The 16,846-nt window shown below is 51.6% G+C and overlaps 1 protein-coding gene across 1 annotated transcript; it reads right to left on the reverse strand.

Annotated features, from left to right (window-relative positions):
• Window positions 1-166: 166 nt before the first annotated feature.
• Window positions 167-15,118, reverse strand: CAVIN1 (caveolae associated protein 1). The gene is made up of 2 exons (XM_058857814.1): window positions 14,499-15,118; window positions 167-2,541 (listed from the first exon to the last, which is right to left on the reverse strand). The coding sequence occupies exons 1-2, from the start codon at window positions 14,916-14,918 to the stop codon at window positions 1,876-1,878; spliced, it is 1,086 nt and encodes a 361-aa protein (XP_058713797.1). The 5' UTR covers window positions 14,919-15,118; the 3' UTR covers window positions 167-1,875.
• Between the last annotated feature and the right edge of the window lie 1,728 nt (window positions 15,119-16,846).

A 16,846-nucleotide genomic window follows, 5' to 3' on the forward strand; every position in this document is an offset into this window, starting at 1 on the left:
TGGCTATAGGGATGGGTTCCTGTGGGGCTGTGGGGATGGATCCTGTAGGACTGTGGAGACCAGCCCCATAGGACTGTGGGGATCAATCCCCTTGAAGCTCTGGGGATCGATCCCTGTGTGGCAGCCCCTCCCCAGCGCCCGGTGCCATGGACAGGCTGCACAATGGTGGTTTACAAAAGAGACTTTATTGCTGCGCTGCTGCCTGGGCACAGCCAGGGACAGGTGAGGATCAGCCGGGCTTCTGCCGCCCTGGCCCTGCTGTCCTGGCCCCGCTGCTCAGAGAAAACCCGCGTGAAAACTGCCTGTGGGCTCGCAAGAGACTCCATGAGGGCAGGTGACCTGCGGGCTGGGGCCCACACCGGACTGGGAACCACCAGCAGCCAAGAGCCGGTGCCCAGTGCCTCCCCACACCGGGAGCCTCGGGGCCACCGGTGTCTCGGGGCTGCCTGCAGCCGGCACACGGAACCGACCGGTCACACCTTCTGTGGGGAGGGAAGCTGTGGCAGGACCCCCGAGGTCGGGATAGCACTGGACAATTTGAAGGAAAATAATTCTTAAAGGAAAAGCAAGTTTATCTACTGGGTTATGTGAACAGCAGCAGCCTTGTGCTGGGGGAGCAGGATGGGGAATGCGTGGCTGGGGCTTGCAGCAGGGGCTGAGTATGTAAGAGCCAAGTGGGGCTGAGCCAGGCAGAGCCCCCAAGCCACCGTGTGCTGCCTTCGTGCTGCCTCACTCAGGGCAGGGAGTGAAGCTGCAGAAAGCAGGACACAGGGAGGAAAGCACAGGACATGGGCATGGGCATGAGCTGTGCCAGGACCCCTGCAGAAAGCAGATGCTCAGAAGTGCTCAAGATCCAGTGCTGGACAGGTGTCAAGGCCTCTTTCTGATGGTCTAGAGCCTCACACGGCAGCAGTGAATCCCATATCCTTCTGGGAACAAGTCCCTAGCTGTGGTGGCTGCTCTATCACTGCCTGAGTGTTCCCCTCTCCCGGAGCAGCAAGTGTGGGCTTCACTGCCTGCTGCCACCGGCTCTGTGGGTGTGGAGGGAGCAGATCCAGCACCCCACCTCCATGCTGCTCCCTGGCCCTGGCACTCGCCATGGACCCTGGATCTCTGGCAGCTACATCCCTGCAGCTTGTGCTGTTCCTGCCACGGCCCTGGGCCACAGTGGGGAGGAGCAGTTGGCCCCAGCTGTGTTACACCCTGCAGGCACCCATGGCAGGCGCAGCTGCAGGGTGGCTTCGTGCAAAGGTCACCGAGTCCTTGGGAGGGAAGAGAGGAGCAGCCCCACCTGCCCCATGCCAGCTCAGCTTGGCCATGCGCTGCCCATCAACAGGACTTGCTCAGCTCTTCCCTCCCGTGCACCGGCTGCATCCCAGTTCCTCTGGTCCCCCGAAGGAGCAGCCGGTTTATGTGCTGGGAGTCTTCTTGCCTGTGGGGTTGCTGTGCAGCCTGGCACAGGGGGCTGGGTGGTGTGGGCTGGTGGGCTACTTGCAGGAAGCTTTCTTGACACCAGGTTTTTGTTATGGAGGACTCTGTACAGCCATTGTCTTGGGACAGCACTCTCCAGCTGGGTCAGGGCCCTGTCACTCAAAGCCCATCTTCAGGTGTGGGGCAAGAAGGCTGCTGCAGGATTGGTCTCTGAGGGTGATTTAGTAGTGTAAGAAAAACAGTTCCGTGTTCCTAATCTTTATGTGCTTAAACTAAAATATAAAATAAACCTTGTACAAGCAGGCAGGGGATCGGCGTCGGCTCTGCAGGGTAAGAAGGATTCATCGTGTACACTTCCCTGGGGCTCCAGGGCAGGGAGAGCTCAAAATGTGAGTGATAATGTGTTCAGCTGTCGTCCACAACCCTTGTGCTCTGCAGCCTGTCCTACTCGCTGTCACTCTTGTCCACCAGTACCGCGTCAGTCTCCTCCGTGATCTCCAGCAGTGTGTGCATGTCGGGGCTCTCCCCACGCATCAGATCTGAATTTTCTCCTTCCTCTCCACCAACCTCTACCAGCTCTGTGGCTTTCACCTCCACCTCACCCTCTCTTATTTTCTTGACATGGAAAGTGAAGGGTGGCACTTTGTAGACAGCTGTCTTGGACCTGGCATAGATGGTGTGGTCGGGGGTGAAAGACTTCCTCAGTTTGTCTCGAGAGCTCTTCATCTTCTCTCTCCTTTCATTTGTCACAATTTTAGTGCCCAGTTTGTTCATCCTCTTCTCCAGGTTGTGGCGGGTCTTCTCCAAGTTGTGGCGGGTCTTCTCCAGGTTTTCCTTGGTCTTTAGCTTAGTCTTTTCCATCTTCTCCTTTGAGAACGCCTTCTTAAAGTCATCCACCCTTTTCATGCCGCTCCTTTTGATGCGCTCTGCCCGTGACTCTTCAATAATCTCCTCAATCTCCACCTCCTCATCCGAGGAGAGCTGGATGTGGTCCTCCTCCGCATGGTCCTCACCCACAGGGACCTCCTCACCCTCGCCTTCCTTCTCCAGCTTTTCACCTTCCTTTAGGGACTTGCTGATGCTCAGTTTAGATGGGAGCTTCACTTCATCCTGCAAGACACAGAGCGGAGCCAGTGAGACACACAGACACCGGCAACCCTGGAGCCGGCCCGTCCTCCCTCCCATGGTGCCACAGAGCCATCAGCCTCCGCCCAGCTAAACACACCTCAGGCCTGAGCTCATCCTCCCTTACTGCAGCTGACAAGTTATTGTGAAGAGGATCTGCTTAGGACTCTCCTGTACCAGGACTTGGGCACCAGTTCTCCTCACCCTAGGCTGGCTCCAAACTCATCTGTGATACCAGAAGTATGGGAAAGGCAGCCCAGCACTGAAACTGGAGCCTTTTCCCTTCTTCCTCTGCCTGTGTCACAGTTCTGTGCCCTCCAGTTTCATCTTTATCCCAGGACCTGACCATCACAGCCCCTCACTCCTGGCCACAGGACAGTGCTCTTCAGGTCTCCAGCCTGGCCAGGTCCAGCTGCAGCCCTGGTGCAGTGCAGGGCTGCAGAGGCTCAGCCAAAGCTGAAAGTCTGGCCACAGCACCAGCATGCACAAGCTGTCCTGGCTGCCCCCAGGCTGCACTCAGACTTTCCCGAGGCCTCAGGATCCAGATGTGGGGCTGGGACATCTCTTGGAATGCAGGAGGCTGCCCTGTTTTTCCTATTTCTCCACTGGGGAATAAGTTAGAGAGTTTGCCTGAGTCCATATCTGGAGATGGTGGAGACAGTGGTTCCAACTCACCCAGCCTGGTCTGCAAGGATACACAGCTCTACTTGGGACAGGGCTGGATTCATTCAGCTTCTCCACAAGCCTGAGCCAGCCAAGTTTCTGATCCCAGTGGCAGAGGAAGAGCATGTGCCTGGGAGAGGGGCACAAGTCTGGAGCGGGATTGGTTTTCATCTGAGCAGCACATAGCATGTGTCCCTGCTGCAGTGATTCACCTCTCTGTTCCCAGGAGAGGCTGGAAATAGCCTGTCACTGTACAGAGCGTCACAGCTGCAGGGCTGCAGCTCACGCTAGGAAATTTATTGCCCAAGCAGTTTTAATCTATGGAGCTGGGTGGGAGAGGTGGGAGCTGCCAGGACCAGTGCTGTCAGAAATCCAGCAGCAGCCAAAGGGCAACGTGTGGAACGGGCACACGGCACTCGGAGCTGCTGGGCTGAGGTTTGGAGAAGAGCCTGGACAGCAGGATGGCCAGGTGCCATTCTGAGCCCTGGGGCAGACAGCAGCAGAACAGAGCAAGGACAGGATTCCAGTCCTGCACTGGCAGGAACCGGGCCCAGGGAAATCAAGGGGCAGTCCCTGTGTACCCCAAGTGCTTGAAGGGCAAACCCTGGAACACCAGCAGTGATTTGCGTGCCCCCAGCTCGGGGAGGTGCCCTGGGATCCATGAGAGTGACTTTGCTGTGGCACCTCCCATGCACTGCGTGTCACAGCAGCTGCCACTGCTCCGCTGCAGGCGTGCACGAACGAGCTGCACAGGTGCCAAGAGCCAGGACACTGGGGATGGTCATTCCATCAGGCATGAGGAGGGGTGTTCCTGGTGCTGCCGTGGGACAGAACATCCCGGTCCCTGCTCAGTGCCGGAAGGGACGGCATGTGTGCACACCCTGAGAGCTGTCCCACCGCACGTCACTGCCCCGGCTGACCAAGGTCACTGCCACTCTGGCTCTGGCCTGAGCTCCTGGACAGAGGCAGGAGGAGATGCAGACCCATGCAGAGATGGGTGCTGTGCCCAGCCCTCTGAGCCCTGCACCCCTGGAGAAGTGACACAACTCATTGAATACGTGACTCCAGCACAGCGTCACCTGGGCGAAATCCAGATGCTCTCAGCTACTTTCTCATTTTTTCCCAAGTACAGGTTCCTTGGGCCAGGTGAGGTTCTGGAAGCACAAGGGCATCTGGAGAAACCTTTGTGAGCAGTGAAAAGCCAGCTCCATGGAGCACTGAGGTCAGTGAGGATGGCACAGTCTGCAGTGTCTGTGGTGAAAACACAGAGCCTGCTGGAGTAGAGCTTTCGTTGTGGGTTTTCTTCAGAGCAAAGAACCGTGCTGGGTGCAGCTCTTCACCCTCCAGGGTGAAGATCACAGGTCAGGTCTCATCTACTTTGTGGAGATTAAGGTGAAGTGGCCAACATGTGTTTTCTTCATTTGATGAGCCACTTCAGCAGAAAACAATACATGCGTTCTCCAGAGGGCCAGGTCAGTCCAGGGCAAACCCACATCACAGGGAAGGCAGGGATCCTGTTCTCCACAACAACACCTGCTAGAGCAATCCCAGAAACTTCCAGGGACCTGCCCAGCCAGCAGAACATCAGGAACTCCAGCCACTTCCTTCCCTCTGAGGCAACACAATGAGCCAGAACAAAGGCATCCCCCTCTCGCCTGGCAGGGCTGTCCCTGGAAATGGGCCATATCCTGCAAACCCTGATCCTATCAGCCCCTTGTGAGCTCCAGAATATGTGTTTTGAGAAAGAAACACCACCTCAAAAACGCTGTGTCTGTCACATAAATAATAACCTTTCCTCGTGCTGCACCAGTATATCCAACTCCTGACTGAATTTTCTGATGTCATGGGATGGGCTGCGCCAGCAATGCTCCCATCCAGCCTCAGCAGCATCCTGCAGCTCTTCCCTCACAGCCATGAAGACATGGCCAGCAGCAGCTTTGGATACATGGGACAGTGGGAACAACCCCTCTTGGGGTGCCTGCAGATCTCCCTAATCCTGCACTTTACCCGGAGAGCAGCAGCTGCCCAGCTCTGTGATCCCAGGGCTGCACTCAGGCACTTCTCGATTTCTGACAGCCCCACTCCACCTCCACAGCCCAACCCCAGCCCTGCAGCACTCACAGCTCTGCTCTTGCTTCTGTCAGGAGGCACCTCCTGGATCAGACCCAGAGGCACAGAGGGAGCACAGCCTTTCCCATATGTGAGGATCCCAGCCACCCCCCTTGGGACCGTTTCCGAGAGTTTTTCTCCAGCTGTGTTTGGGAAACCCTTCACGTCCTGCTCCCAGCCTCTCTCTCCCCTAAGCATGGTAGAATTCCTGTATTTCCCACCTCTTCCTCACTGATTGCTGATCTGACCAGTAGATAACCAGCTGGGAGACCACTGGAGGATTTTCAGCAGTGTGCTAAGGGACAGTCCCAGAGTCCAAGCTCACCTGCATTCAGGGAGCATTCCTGCGGGTTCAGGCACACCTGGTGCAAGAACATCCACAGCTCTGGCACATCTTAATGGGGACAGGCACATTCTGCTGAGCATCCCTTGCATGTTCCTCCCCTCTGCACTCAGGCACTGCCCAAAAGCCACCAAAAGTCTCCTCCTCCCTGCCTGGGAGGTTTCTCCAGTGGGGAAGGGGAACTGCCTAGTGTGGGCAGGACATGCCTGCAGACACAGACATGGAAGATAATGGGACGTGACTGGAACAATCAAGAACCATCCCAGGCCCACGGGTGGCTGCTGTACAAATCCCTGCTCTGAGCAAGGCACTATGCTCTCTGCACTTCATTTCACTCATGACTCATCCAGTTGAGCCACATTTTTAACACCAGGCATTCTATTTTTACTTGGAAAACACTGATCCTGAAGTGGGCGAGTCCAAAATCCTGGGTCTTGGCATCCCTGCCTGTTGGGGTGTTCAAAACCTGGCTCCCAATCAGCAGAGGCAAACCAATTCTGTCCTCTCTGCTTGGATCCAACTGGCACAAGGACAGCGGGTAAACAACATTTTTCAGAAGACTTTGGTACCAGCAGCAGCAAACTCTGGCCGTGCTCTGTGTACGGAGCAGAGCTGCACCCAGCAGCAGGACAGGGACAGGGAGCCTGCTTTATCCCTGCAGCACAGACCTCCCGGGATGAGCTGTGCTTCGGGAAGCTCCCTGGCACTGGGCCAGTCCATCTGTGGACTTTGTGGGCACCCAAAGGGGCCCCAGTGCCCACAGCCAACCCCAAAGGCAGCTGGCTGCCAGCTGCCCTGTGTCCTCCTCCTTCAAACAATCCCAAGCTGTTGGATCCACAGCAGTCTCTTCCCAGCTCCCCTGAGTGGGCTTTTATCTGACATTGTTTTCGAGTTCCCTGGCAGTGAGTCACCCGCAGCCCACGGCCATGGACACCAGCCTGGTTGCTACAACACACATAAACACTTCCCCTGGTGTATAAAAGGCCAAGGAGACACAGAGCTGAGCTGCATTCTCAGTCAGTGTGTAAGAAACAGAGTCCCAGCACTCCCAGCCACTCCGGTCTCCAGTTGGAAGGTTTAATGGAAGGTTCTCACATGCACATGCAAATCACATCTGCAATTCATTTCACTCCATTATTATTACACAACTGCAACAGCACAAACAGTGAGTTTGGTTGACATTTGCAGCCATAACGTGCAGAAAACGACCAGCTCACATTCCTGGGTTCCACTATGACCAAATCGGGCTGATCCCAAGGCTGGGTGAGCTGGAGCCTGTAGCCCCTCCTGCATCCCAGCCCGGGCAGGCTGGGGGAGGATTAGGAGGAGCTTGGGCAGCAAACAGCCCTCCAGGTCAGGTCAAACCGTGCCAGAGGAGAACAAGTTCTGCTCTCCCGTTGCCATGATAACTGCTCTACTCTGCCAGGCCTCAGAGGACACTGTTTTGTGCTGACCTTCCAGCAGTGTCATGGGAAGGAGGATTCAGCTATTCCTGAGTAACAGCAGCATGCCTGAGAAGCACCCTGAGCCTAGCAGGGCTCAGGGGTGTCCAGATACCCTGCACAGAGGTGGCTTTGCTTTCTTCTCCAGTGCCTTGGTGGAAGAGACCTTTTCTGTGGAGACTGAAATGGCTAGATTAAAATAAAAAAAAAAGACAGAGAGAGAAGTCTTTTCTTACATCTGACACTCTCCTTGAAAAGGAGAAGTTTTCCCTGGCATCTTTGCCCAGGGACCACAATTCCTGGACTTGGTTCACCCTCACCTGGCTCTTGGAATAGTCCTGTCCATGCAGGTGGCCATTCCCACTGGACAGTGCTGCACACGCTGCTGGGTGACTCCCAAAGCACAGCTGCAGCTTGGGGCATTGTGTCCAGTGTCCCAATGACAGGAAGGCAACAGGCCACTGTGGCCTCTGTGGCCTAAATGTTACATGAACAGCAGTTAAAGTCACCACTCCAGTGTGTGCAGGGCCTGACTGTCAGCAAGCAGTGTCTGTGGCCAGACGAAAATGGGAGATGCTGCAGGGGCTGCCCAAGGCATTGGAAGTTTATGTCACAGTTTGTGCTCTCTGCCTGTTCTACCTGTTTAAAACAACAACTTCAAACCATTTCACAATCACAAACTAACGCTCACAAAAAGCCTGAGGAGGTGAGTGTTCCAGGGCCATGCTTCAGAGGGAGAAATGGCAGCTCAAAGAACAGGTGGGATTTGCCCAGTCACAGCAGATGCCAGCAGAGCCAACTGCCCCTGGCCACTTGCCCTTCATGCAAGCCACACACAGCAGCTCCTTGCTCCCAGATCGCCCAAGGGAAAATCCCAGCTCCTCACACCCACGCTCATGCAGCAAGCACATTAGTCAGCAGCACGATCAGCCCTGCAGGTCTGGGAGCCTGAGGCAGCCCCAAGCAGGAGAGAAGCAAAGGCTCGAAATCAGCAGCTCCCAGAGCTTTGAAGAGGTTCAGAGTGATCTTCGGGGGTGCTGCTGACGAGGCCCTAAACTGCTGCCTCCTCGTGTGTCTTCTGCTGCCCTGGGCCTGTCTCCACGGGCTGGGCTCAGAGGGCAGTCCCTGGCGAAGACTCAAGGCACACGCGCGGCATCTTCTGGGGCTGAGATGAGGAAAACTGCGTTTCAATGGCCGGGGAATGAAGCACAGTGGAAACACTTACCTGTTCCTGCCAGGAATCTGATTAAGAACACACCAACAGTGATCTGGGTTAGCACAAGAACAGGCAGAGAGAAAAGGCACAGGGGTACGTTTTAGTAAAGGGAGAAGCCAGGAAGCAGAATTTGAAAGAAAAGAGAGTCAGCAAATATCTGTGAGATTGAGGAGTGTCTGTCTCTGATTCAGAAGGTCCCAGGAGACACAGGATCTCTTCTGTGGGTTCAGGCACATTCCCACTGCCACTGCCACAGGGCCAGACTCTGCTCATGGTCACAGGAATTCAGTGTCGCCTGTTGGGGACATGTCTCCCTTTGCTTAGCTGAACTCAGAGTTTGCTTGTAAGTGTAAGATTGTGAAAAAAAGGGTGGTGATTTTAAACCCCCGTGTTTATTGATTCAAGTGCAGAGGCTGCAGAGATTGAAACAGGCGGCTACAACTCCAGAACTCTATCCGCTGTTTTTGTCACGTACTGACCTTACCCTAAACCAGCGCTGGATAATTCCCAGCAGCTCCCAGATCTCTGCACCCAGTGACACAGCAAAGTCAGGCAGGGCCTTGACTCTGGGTTCCAAGGGTTGGACAAAGTTTGTCTTCAATAGTGCCAAGAGCTTCATGAAAAGAGAAGCCTCAAGCCTTAGGGACGAGACTTTTGAGTCCTGCTGTAAGAAGTCACCAAGGAATACTTCTGAGAGAAGAAGATCTAAAGTATGAGGGGAGAAAGCAAATCAGGCTGGAATGTTAGAGGGATAAATAGTTCATTCTCAAGTAGCATCTCCCTGACTGGCAGAGTCCTCCCAGCCTCTGTAATTCTGGATGTTGTGCAATTTGCCTGGCACTTCTTTCTATCAGGCACATCCAGTTACACTGTGTCCTGAAAGCTGTGTCTGAAAAGCTGGATCTGCTTCATGTGCTGAGAGAAACAGCAGCCTGGTACAGGCACCAGAGCTGGTGCAAAGGAAGGGAGGGAGGGTGGGGAGAGAAGGCTGTGCTTGGAAAAATGGTTTTGCCTTTAGTGAGTCAGAAGAGAGGCAGGGCTGTAGGAAACAGAGAAGTAAATAAATTGGAAGTGAAAAGGAGCTTTTTTCCCCTCCTCTGTTAGGATTAAAAAGTTTTGATGCCATTATCAGTCTGTTTGTAGCACTGGCTTTCCTCTCAGATCTACTCCTCCCGGATAAATCTGTCTGAACTAATTGATGACTCCGGAGCTGCTCCTGAACAGCAAAGCAGCAAAGATGGGGTTTGTATCACAGACGATTTGCAGACACTGACATTTGCATCCTCACATAAAGCTGGAGACTAAACATCCTGAGACTTTTTATTCTAAATATTTTATTTTCCTTTACTAATACTGCACATTTTGTTTCTGCTCTTTGTCTATCTCACAGCTGGACAGTGGACTCACAATTCTTCAGGTGCCCTGTAACCTGTAGGAGATCTTGCAGAATCAAGAGGACCATCCCAAATGGAATAAAAGAGGGGTAAGCCTGTTGCTGAATAGTTTATGAGTCATTGCTGTACCTTCTGCATTGTGCACATGAGAGGCCTGAGGGAGGAGTATGTGATCAGGAGGGATATTACCTTGGGTTTGTTTTCCTGAGGCACCACTCATCCTATCTAACCCTATCCCAATGGCTGGGCAGCCTCTGGCCCTTTGCTCTGAGACAATTTATGGCTGCTCAGCTCAGTCTGTAACTATAATGGTGAAAGGATTTGAGCAAAACAAACAGTTCTGGCACCAACTGCTTATAAATAATAGCTGAGCAATGAAATATTAATGCAGTTGATACTAGGCTGCAACAGAGAAATCCATGCTCCAGAGTTGTCTATGGTAGACTGGTAATCTGCACCAAAAAAAATCCTAAGAGTCAGAGCTATTAACATCCTGACTTTTTTTAAGGCTCAGTCTCCTCTGAATTATTATCTTGAGACTCTTATAGTTCCGTAGTATGCAAAGAATATGCAAGATTTTTGTACATCAGGATGTTCACAGGGGAACACTGGAGGCAGCACTGACAGGAGCTGCTTTAGACTGGATTTGCAGTGAAAGTGAAACCTGCTTTTTATTTTAAAGTATTTTCAGAAAATAAATACAGTGGCTGCTGCAATGCAAATCCCTGCTGTGACCCACCGGGAAGAGGGATGGATGTTCCAGCACAGAGATCTCTCAGCCATGTGAAGCCAGCTGGTCTTGCAGGTACCTGGTGCCCATGCCAACCCCAGTGCTGTCAAACTGCTTTGGAAATTCCTATTTATTTTTTAATGCTGGGAGCTGGGCAAGCTCCACTCAACTGCAGGCACGTCACCCACCCAGGCTGTCCCTCAAACCTGTGGATCTTGCTGGCTCTTGTCAATGCTCCACTGCCATTAAACTCATCATGAATGAGTTTCTGAATGATTAATTTGAAACAAAACCATAGCTCAGGGCTACAGCTGCCATTCTGTTTGGGCAGTGGAGAAAGGCTGTAACCTGGGGGCAGTGGGTTTGTATGCCCTGGGCTCCCTGCCCTGTGCTTCTCCTCAGCCCCCTGAGCTCATATCCTTTTCCACACTCTTTTGAGGAGCACAGACCCAAACCTGAGGCAGTTCAGGTCTGGCCTCTGAATCTGTCCCATTAATGTGTGGGTTTGAAATCTACCCCTCCTTCTCTCGATGTACAGACTCGCTGCTCCCATCCGTATAAGGCCCACGCGAGCACAAAGCCAGGCTGGGCTATTTATATTTCCTTGCCCAGCCCTACCCACCCAACACTGCATGGCTGGGATCCAGATCCCACCCTGCTCTCCCAACAGCACAGCCCTTCCCACAGAAACTCACATCTCACACAGCTCAGAGCGGCTACCAAAGCCCCCTGAAGAGCTGGTGAGCCCCACTGGAGCCTCCAAACAGGAATGTGGGGAGCACACACTCACACCCCTTGGACAAAGGCTGCTCTTCCCAAAGAAAACACTGCCCATCCCAAGCCAGAGCTCCCATAGCTCGGCACCCACACGAGCCTCAAAATAAAGGTCCGGCACACTTTAGAAATTCAATACTCTGTGCGTGTGCTGAGTGCTGCAAGGGTTTGTCCGGTTGTAACAAAATCAGCCTTTGGCATTTGCAGGAATAAGTTTAATTGTCAAAAACCAGTTGGAGGAAAATGCCAAGCTTACATAAACTGCCACGTGCCACTCTCCAGCTGAACATGGCACAAAGTCTGGTTTCAGAGCAGTAGCTGCTAGCACAGGACATCCATTATTTAACCACGAACTGCAGTAACCAGCCCCAGGTTCAGGATCCTAAAACCAGGAGATTTGGGATGAAGTCACTTTAGTTTGTTTTTATTAGCAATCACTCTCATGGAATTTTTTGGTGTCCTGATTTCTCTGAAAGACAGGAGCCCAGGACAGAGGCACAAAGGAAGCTCTGAGCTCTGTTCCCAGGGGCTGCTGAGCAGTGCAGGCACTCACTGCCATCAGACTTTTTAGGAAGGTAAGTTCTGCACTGAATGTCTGAGTACACAGTGGCCTGTCAAAGCTGTCACCTCTGCTTTGGCTCAGCAAGTTTTCAAAAGAGAAGGATGGAGTAATTTGGAGCAGTATGGTTGTTTTCAACTTTTATATCTAATTCCCTACATTAAGTCTATACAAAAAAATTCTTAACTCAGAGAAATCAGATCAGGTCCCGGCAAAATCAGCTCAAAGAGGGTAAGCAAGTGAGAAAATGCAAGCATGGATGGGACTGGGAGTGATGCCTGTAAATGTTCTGCTCAATACCTCCCCTCAGCCAGAACGTGGGAGTGATATCCAGCCCTGCACTTTCTCCCCCAAATTTTGAAACTACCCCAGCAGATGTGCTCAGGATCATGCCACAGGTCAGGCTTTCCCTGATAAAAATTTGGTTTTCATCTCCTCTTAATCTACAGCAAGCAAAACACAATTATCACAGGCAGTCCGACTTCCCCCCAAGGTGCAAAAGGTCTTGTTTGCACTGCTGAAATAATCCCTCCACAATGGCTGAAGCCTCAGGATGCTGAGAGAATAACCAAACATCAAGAACCAGCAAAGAGCTAATTTGTCTTTAACTCCTTTATTTCTTCCAGCTGCAGAACTGTGCACTATTGAACCCTACAGAACATGACTCTTGCTCTGCTCAGATCTCTCACCCAAAAACAGTCACTGCTGGGATTATGGAATTTTTTACATCTCTTAGGATAAGTTTATCTCTTGTTCTCCAAAATAAAAGACTAATAAATCTTTGGACTTTTTTCCACAGCAACTGAAAACACACAGGATTCACTCCCAGCTTGGGAAAGTAGCTTTTTCTGAGTCAGAGATGAGAGATAATGTGCTCAGCACCGCAGAATTAATTACATGATCAGTAACGTACCCAACACACACTTTGGTAGTGGGGGGTCGGATATGTGAGACACTGAATTAGAGTTATTTTGTAATTATTTGGTTTTAAGTGTCAACACAGTTAGGAAAGCACAGTGAATTCCTCAGTTAACCCCCAGGGAAGACCCCAGCACTGGATGTTTCCCACTGGGGCCGGGTCTGCTCCGGCTCCCATGGAAGTACCAGCATGTCCATGAGGGCACAAACAGCTCCATTTCACATGCTGCAAACCTGGAGAATTCCTCACCTGTGCTCTGTAGCATTCAAATGACACTAAAAACCATGCTGGAAAATTATCCCAAATCCCAAATAATTTCCTCCCCTAATACCTCCATGATTCCTCAAGCCCCTGGCACAGCCCCTGGCCAAACAACTCTTTCCAAGGCTGCTCCGTCCTCACCACAGCAGCAAGGAAAGGCCCCAGGCCTTTAGAAGCAGGATTGCTTTTTCATATTAAAAAATAAACTCTACTCAATATCAATAAGCCACAGCAAATCAACACAAATTGCTCATGAAACACTAACCTGCAGATGTTTGGGATGCTTCCCAAGGACCTTGAACCTTGCCAACTTCCTACCTATTTCCGTAACTGACATGGAATGTTATGTTTAAACAATTCCCTTCACTCCTCTCATTTTGCGGTGGTTGTTGCATCTATTTTATTTTTTCCATGGATAAATAGATACAAAAAGCTTGTAATAAATCCATACACATATATCTGTCTACAACTGGTTGTGTTTCCTGTATGATCTGAACCGGCTCAAGTATCTCAGCCTTTCAGCCGTGATAAAACAACAAATGCTCAGGCTCTGAACCAAGGAGTCCCGCAGTGTCCGACCCCCGAGCTTGTCATGAGCCACTTGCCCTCAAACCTCACAGCATGGACCATTCTCCCTTTTATTCTGCTTTTCTTCTCGCTCTTCACATGATCAGCACTCGAAGCTTCTCCATTTGAGTGCTGGCTATTATTAACCCAGAGGCTTTCAACTGCAGCATTAACTGTTTCACTCGCTTTTCTGGCCCAATAGAAGAGTTTGCTCTGCTGCGGAAAACTCACTCCAGGCAGGAAACCTGACAGAATCACGTTCCTCTCTCTCTCCTTGTTTAAGTGAAAACTCCAACGCTTAGTGCAGGGGATGATTGTTAAGCAAACTAAAGCTATTATTGAGACCAAACAACAAGGAGGTTCAAGGCGTGCAGGATGCAGAAGAAAGAAGATGGGAATTGTACAAACCCTCGGCAAAGACCACCCCGAGCACTGCCAAGCTCAGGGGGCTGGATTTTCTCTGACAGTTCTATCTGCCCTGGCTGGACAGAGTAACCCTGAGGCTGGGGTTACTATCACTTGTTACCAGATGCATGTCACAAATCTGAAATATTATCGGTCTCCACGTAGCCATACACATGGTGTCTCTTTGTAGAAGAGACATTGGCAGCTGGATTTACAACACCCCCTGCCAGATCGCAGAGCACTATTGCTTTTCGTTGAGCTAAGCAGTAAAATCGGGTTATTTTGATACTTCTGGCCCACTGCAGTGAGTTCTTAGGGCCGTGTTCCCTACCTGCCTTAAAATTCCTGTTAAATGGGACAATTCTGTCAAACTTTGTCTTAGGACACACAGAAAATGTTAAACCACAAATGAGAGTGACAGGGGACCCGCCTCAATTTGGATTGCCAGACAATCTGGGGAGTTTGGGAGAGGGTTGGGCCGAACATGCAGCATGACAGGACCCTCAGCAGAGAAAACACCCACTAACAGGATGTAAAGACATAGTGAAACAGCTCCTTACCTGATAGATCATGACTTTGAAGTTTCTGCGTTTCAGGAGCTCGGCTTCGTTGGCCTCCAGCTTCTTGATCTGCCCAGCTTGCTTCTCCAGGTTCTGCCGCACTGTTTTCACGTTGACGCTCACCTTGCGCACCTTCTCCAGCATTTTGTTGACAGTGTTGCTGGTGGTGGTGTGTGCCTTGGTCAGCTTGGTCAGCTCTCCCTGGATGCTGGTCACTGCGCTATCCATCTCTTGCTGTCTCTCCTCCAGCTGTGTTTGGGTCAGCTGGATCTGATCCACTGCTCCGATGATCTTGTCCAGAAGGGTCAGCACCATCACACCGTTGATCTGGTCGGATTTGATGGGCTCCTCGGGCGCTTGCTCCTCCGAGGTCTCAGAAACAGTGGGTGGCTCGATGATTTGCAAGGTGGTGTCCTCCATGGTGGCTCGGGAGTCCTGGCTCACGGAGCCCGGAGAAGCTGTCACGGCAGGGAGAGAGCAGGGAAAACTGAGCCCGAGCCTCAGCTAAACTCCGCACTGGGAGACACGCCAGGAATGGGGAGCGCAGTGAGTGAGTGTCTGTGCTGAAATTCAAATGGCACAGCTCCGCACAGCCGTCCAGTGGAACTGCCCTGCAAAATTTTCCAGGCTTGCAGGTCATTGGCTGACTCCACCTCAGCTATAGAAAAGGAGCCGCTGCCAAATGCCTGCTGACCCACCCTTTTGAAATGATTAAAATAGTTGGAGAGGAGGCGATGGCTCTGCATGCAAACACAAGCACGGCTCGGACAGGAATGCAAAGCTCTGGAACTGCAGCTGCCCCTTCTTTACCCTCAGTCTAAAGGCACTGAAGTAGCAGGAGGAAAAAACAAAATCCTTTAGTTAGTAAACGGCTCGGGAAGCTGCTGGGAAGAGAGTGGGAAGCAAGCAGCCCCCTCTGGGCACAGAAGGGGGTTTAACAGCACATGCTGAAGTTCAGCTGGAAGTTCAGACCTTTTGCCAATACTTAGATCTGGGTTTTTTTTTCCAGGACTACGAGAACCTGATTTTCAGTATTTTAAAGAAATGCTACAATTTGAATTCAGCAGTTACAACATGAAAATGTCTGTATCTTAGCAATGCCCCCTGCCATGTATGTGAATGTACAAGAGGCACACACAGTACACGCAGGGCGCAACACTTCTCCACACAAATTTAACACAGAGAAGGATAATTCGCTCCTGAGCTGAGGCAGTTGGGCACCCCCCCTAAAGGAGCTCTCCCAGCTCTGCAATCCTTGAGCCTTCTACAGATCCAGTCACCAGACTTTAAATGTGGGACACATTTACACTGCTTGTAAACGAAGCCCAAATTCAGTGGGTTACTTGTGCATTTAGTGGTAAAACCCCCAAATGATTCAAAACAGGGAGACACATGGGAGGCGCCACCACAGACTTTTCAACAACCCAGCTGGAACATGCCAGGAATGTGGAGAAGGAAAATTCAGATCTTGGGAGTGACCCTGGGCCAGACCCTTCACTGTTTGTGGGGTTGGCTCAGCCAGAGGGAACCAAGTGCCCATGGACAGAGCTGCCATTTGGGAAGGTGGCAGCTTCCCTCATTCTAGAGCTTTGACAAGGGTTACTCAACCTCAGCACCTCCTGCCAGACCAAGTCTGCTCTCAGCCTTTGCCACTGGCTGGCAAATACCAGGGAGAGCCCCGGGCTCCTGCCAGCCCAGCTGGCTCAGGGCAGGCTGGGGGAGATCATCCATCCCAGTTACACACTGGGGAACCCGGACATCCCACAGATGCAGAGGGATTGTTCATTCACAATGCTCACAGCAGTCAGCACTTTCCCTGCCCCGTGACTGCTCACTGTCCCCACTGGCCTGGGCCTGGTGGCTCTGGGATCACAGAATTGTACCCTGTGTCCCCCACAATAGCCATTATCTCACGTAGTGAAAACAGGCTGCTTTCTGTACACTGTTCTTTCCTGGAGGGACCTTTTTCCAGAGCATTTATTTCCAGTGTTTGCTGCTGCTGTTCCATAAAAGACATAAAAGAGTTCCATAAAAAAAAAAACAAACCCTCACTGTAGGCAGCCAGTCCAAGGCCCCAGGGCTGTTTGTCCCTGGGGTCACCTGCTCCGGGTGGGCTTCCACAGATAAATGTGTAGGGATTCAGGTACAGGACAGGATGCATGCAGAGCACAGCTCCTGGAATTTCTCTTCAGAAATTCTGAATTTCTGAATTCAGCCTTTAAAGTGTTATGTGGAGACTCATCTGTATTTTAATACATAACACAAATTCCACCGAATGAATAGATTAATTAATTAATTAATTAATTGAGCGTTTGATCAAACCCTGAAGCTTTCAGAGATCAGTTGTG

This window comes from Poecile atricapillus, chromosome 27 (genome assembly GCF_030490865.1).
Source record: "Poecile atricapillus isolate bPoeAtr1 chromosome 27, bPoeAtr1.hap1, whole genome shotgun sequence".
Taxonomy (NCBI): Eukaryota; Metazoa; Chordata; class Aves; order Passeriformes; family Paridae; genus Poecile; species Poecile atricapillus.

Coding starts and splice junctions, on each gene's coding strand:
- CAVIN1 (XM_058857814.1), bottom strand. CDS start 14,918: ATGGAGGACACCACCTTGCAAATCATCGAGCCACCCACTGTTTCTGAG. Junction 2,542..14,498: donor TCAAAGTCATGATCTATCAG/GTAAGGAGCTGT, acceptor TGTGTCTTGCAG/GATGAAGTGAAGCTCCCATC.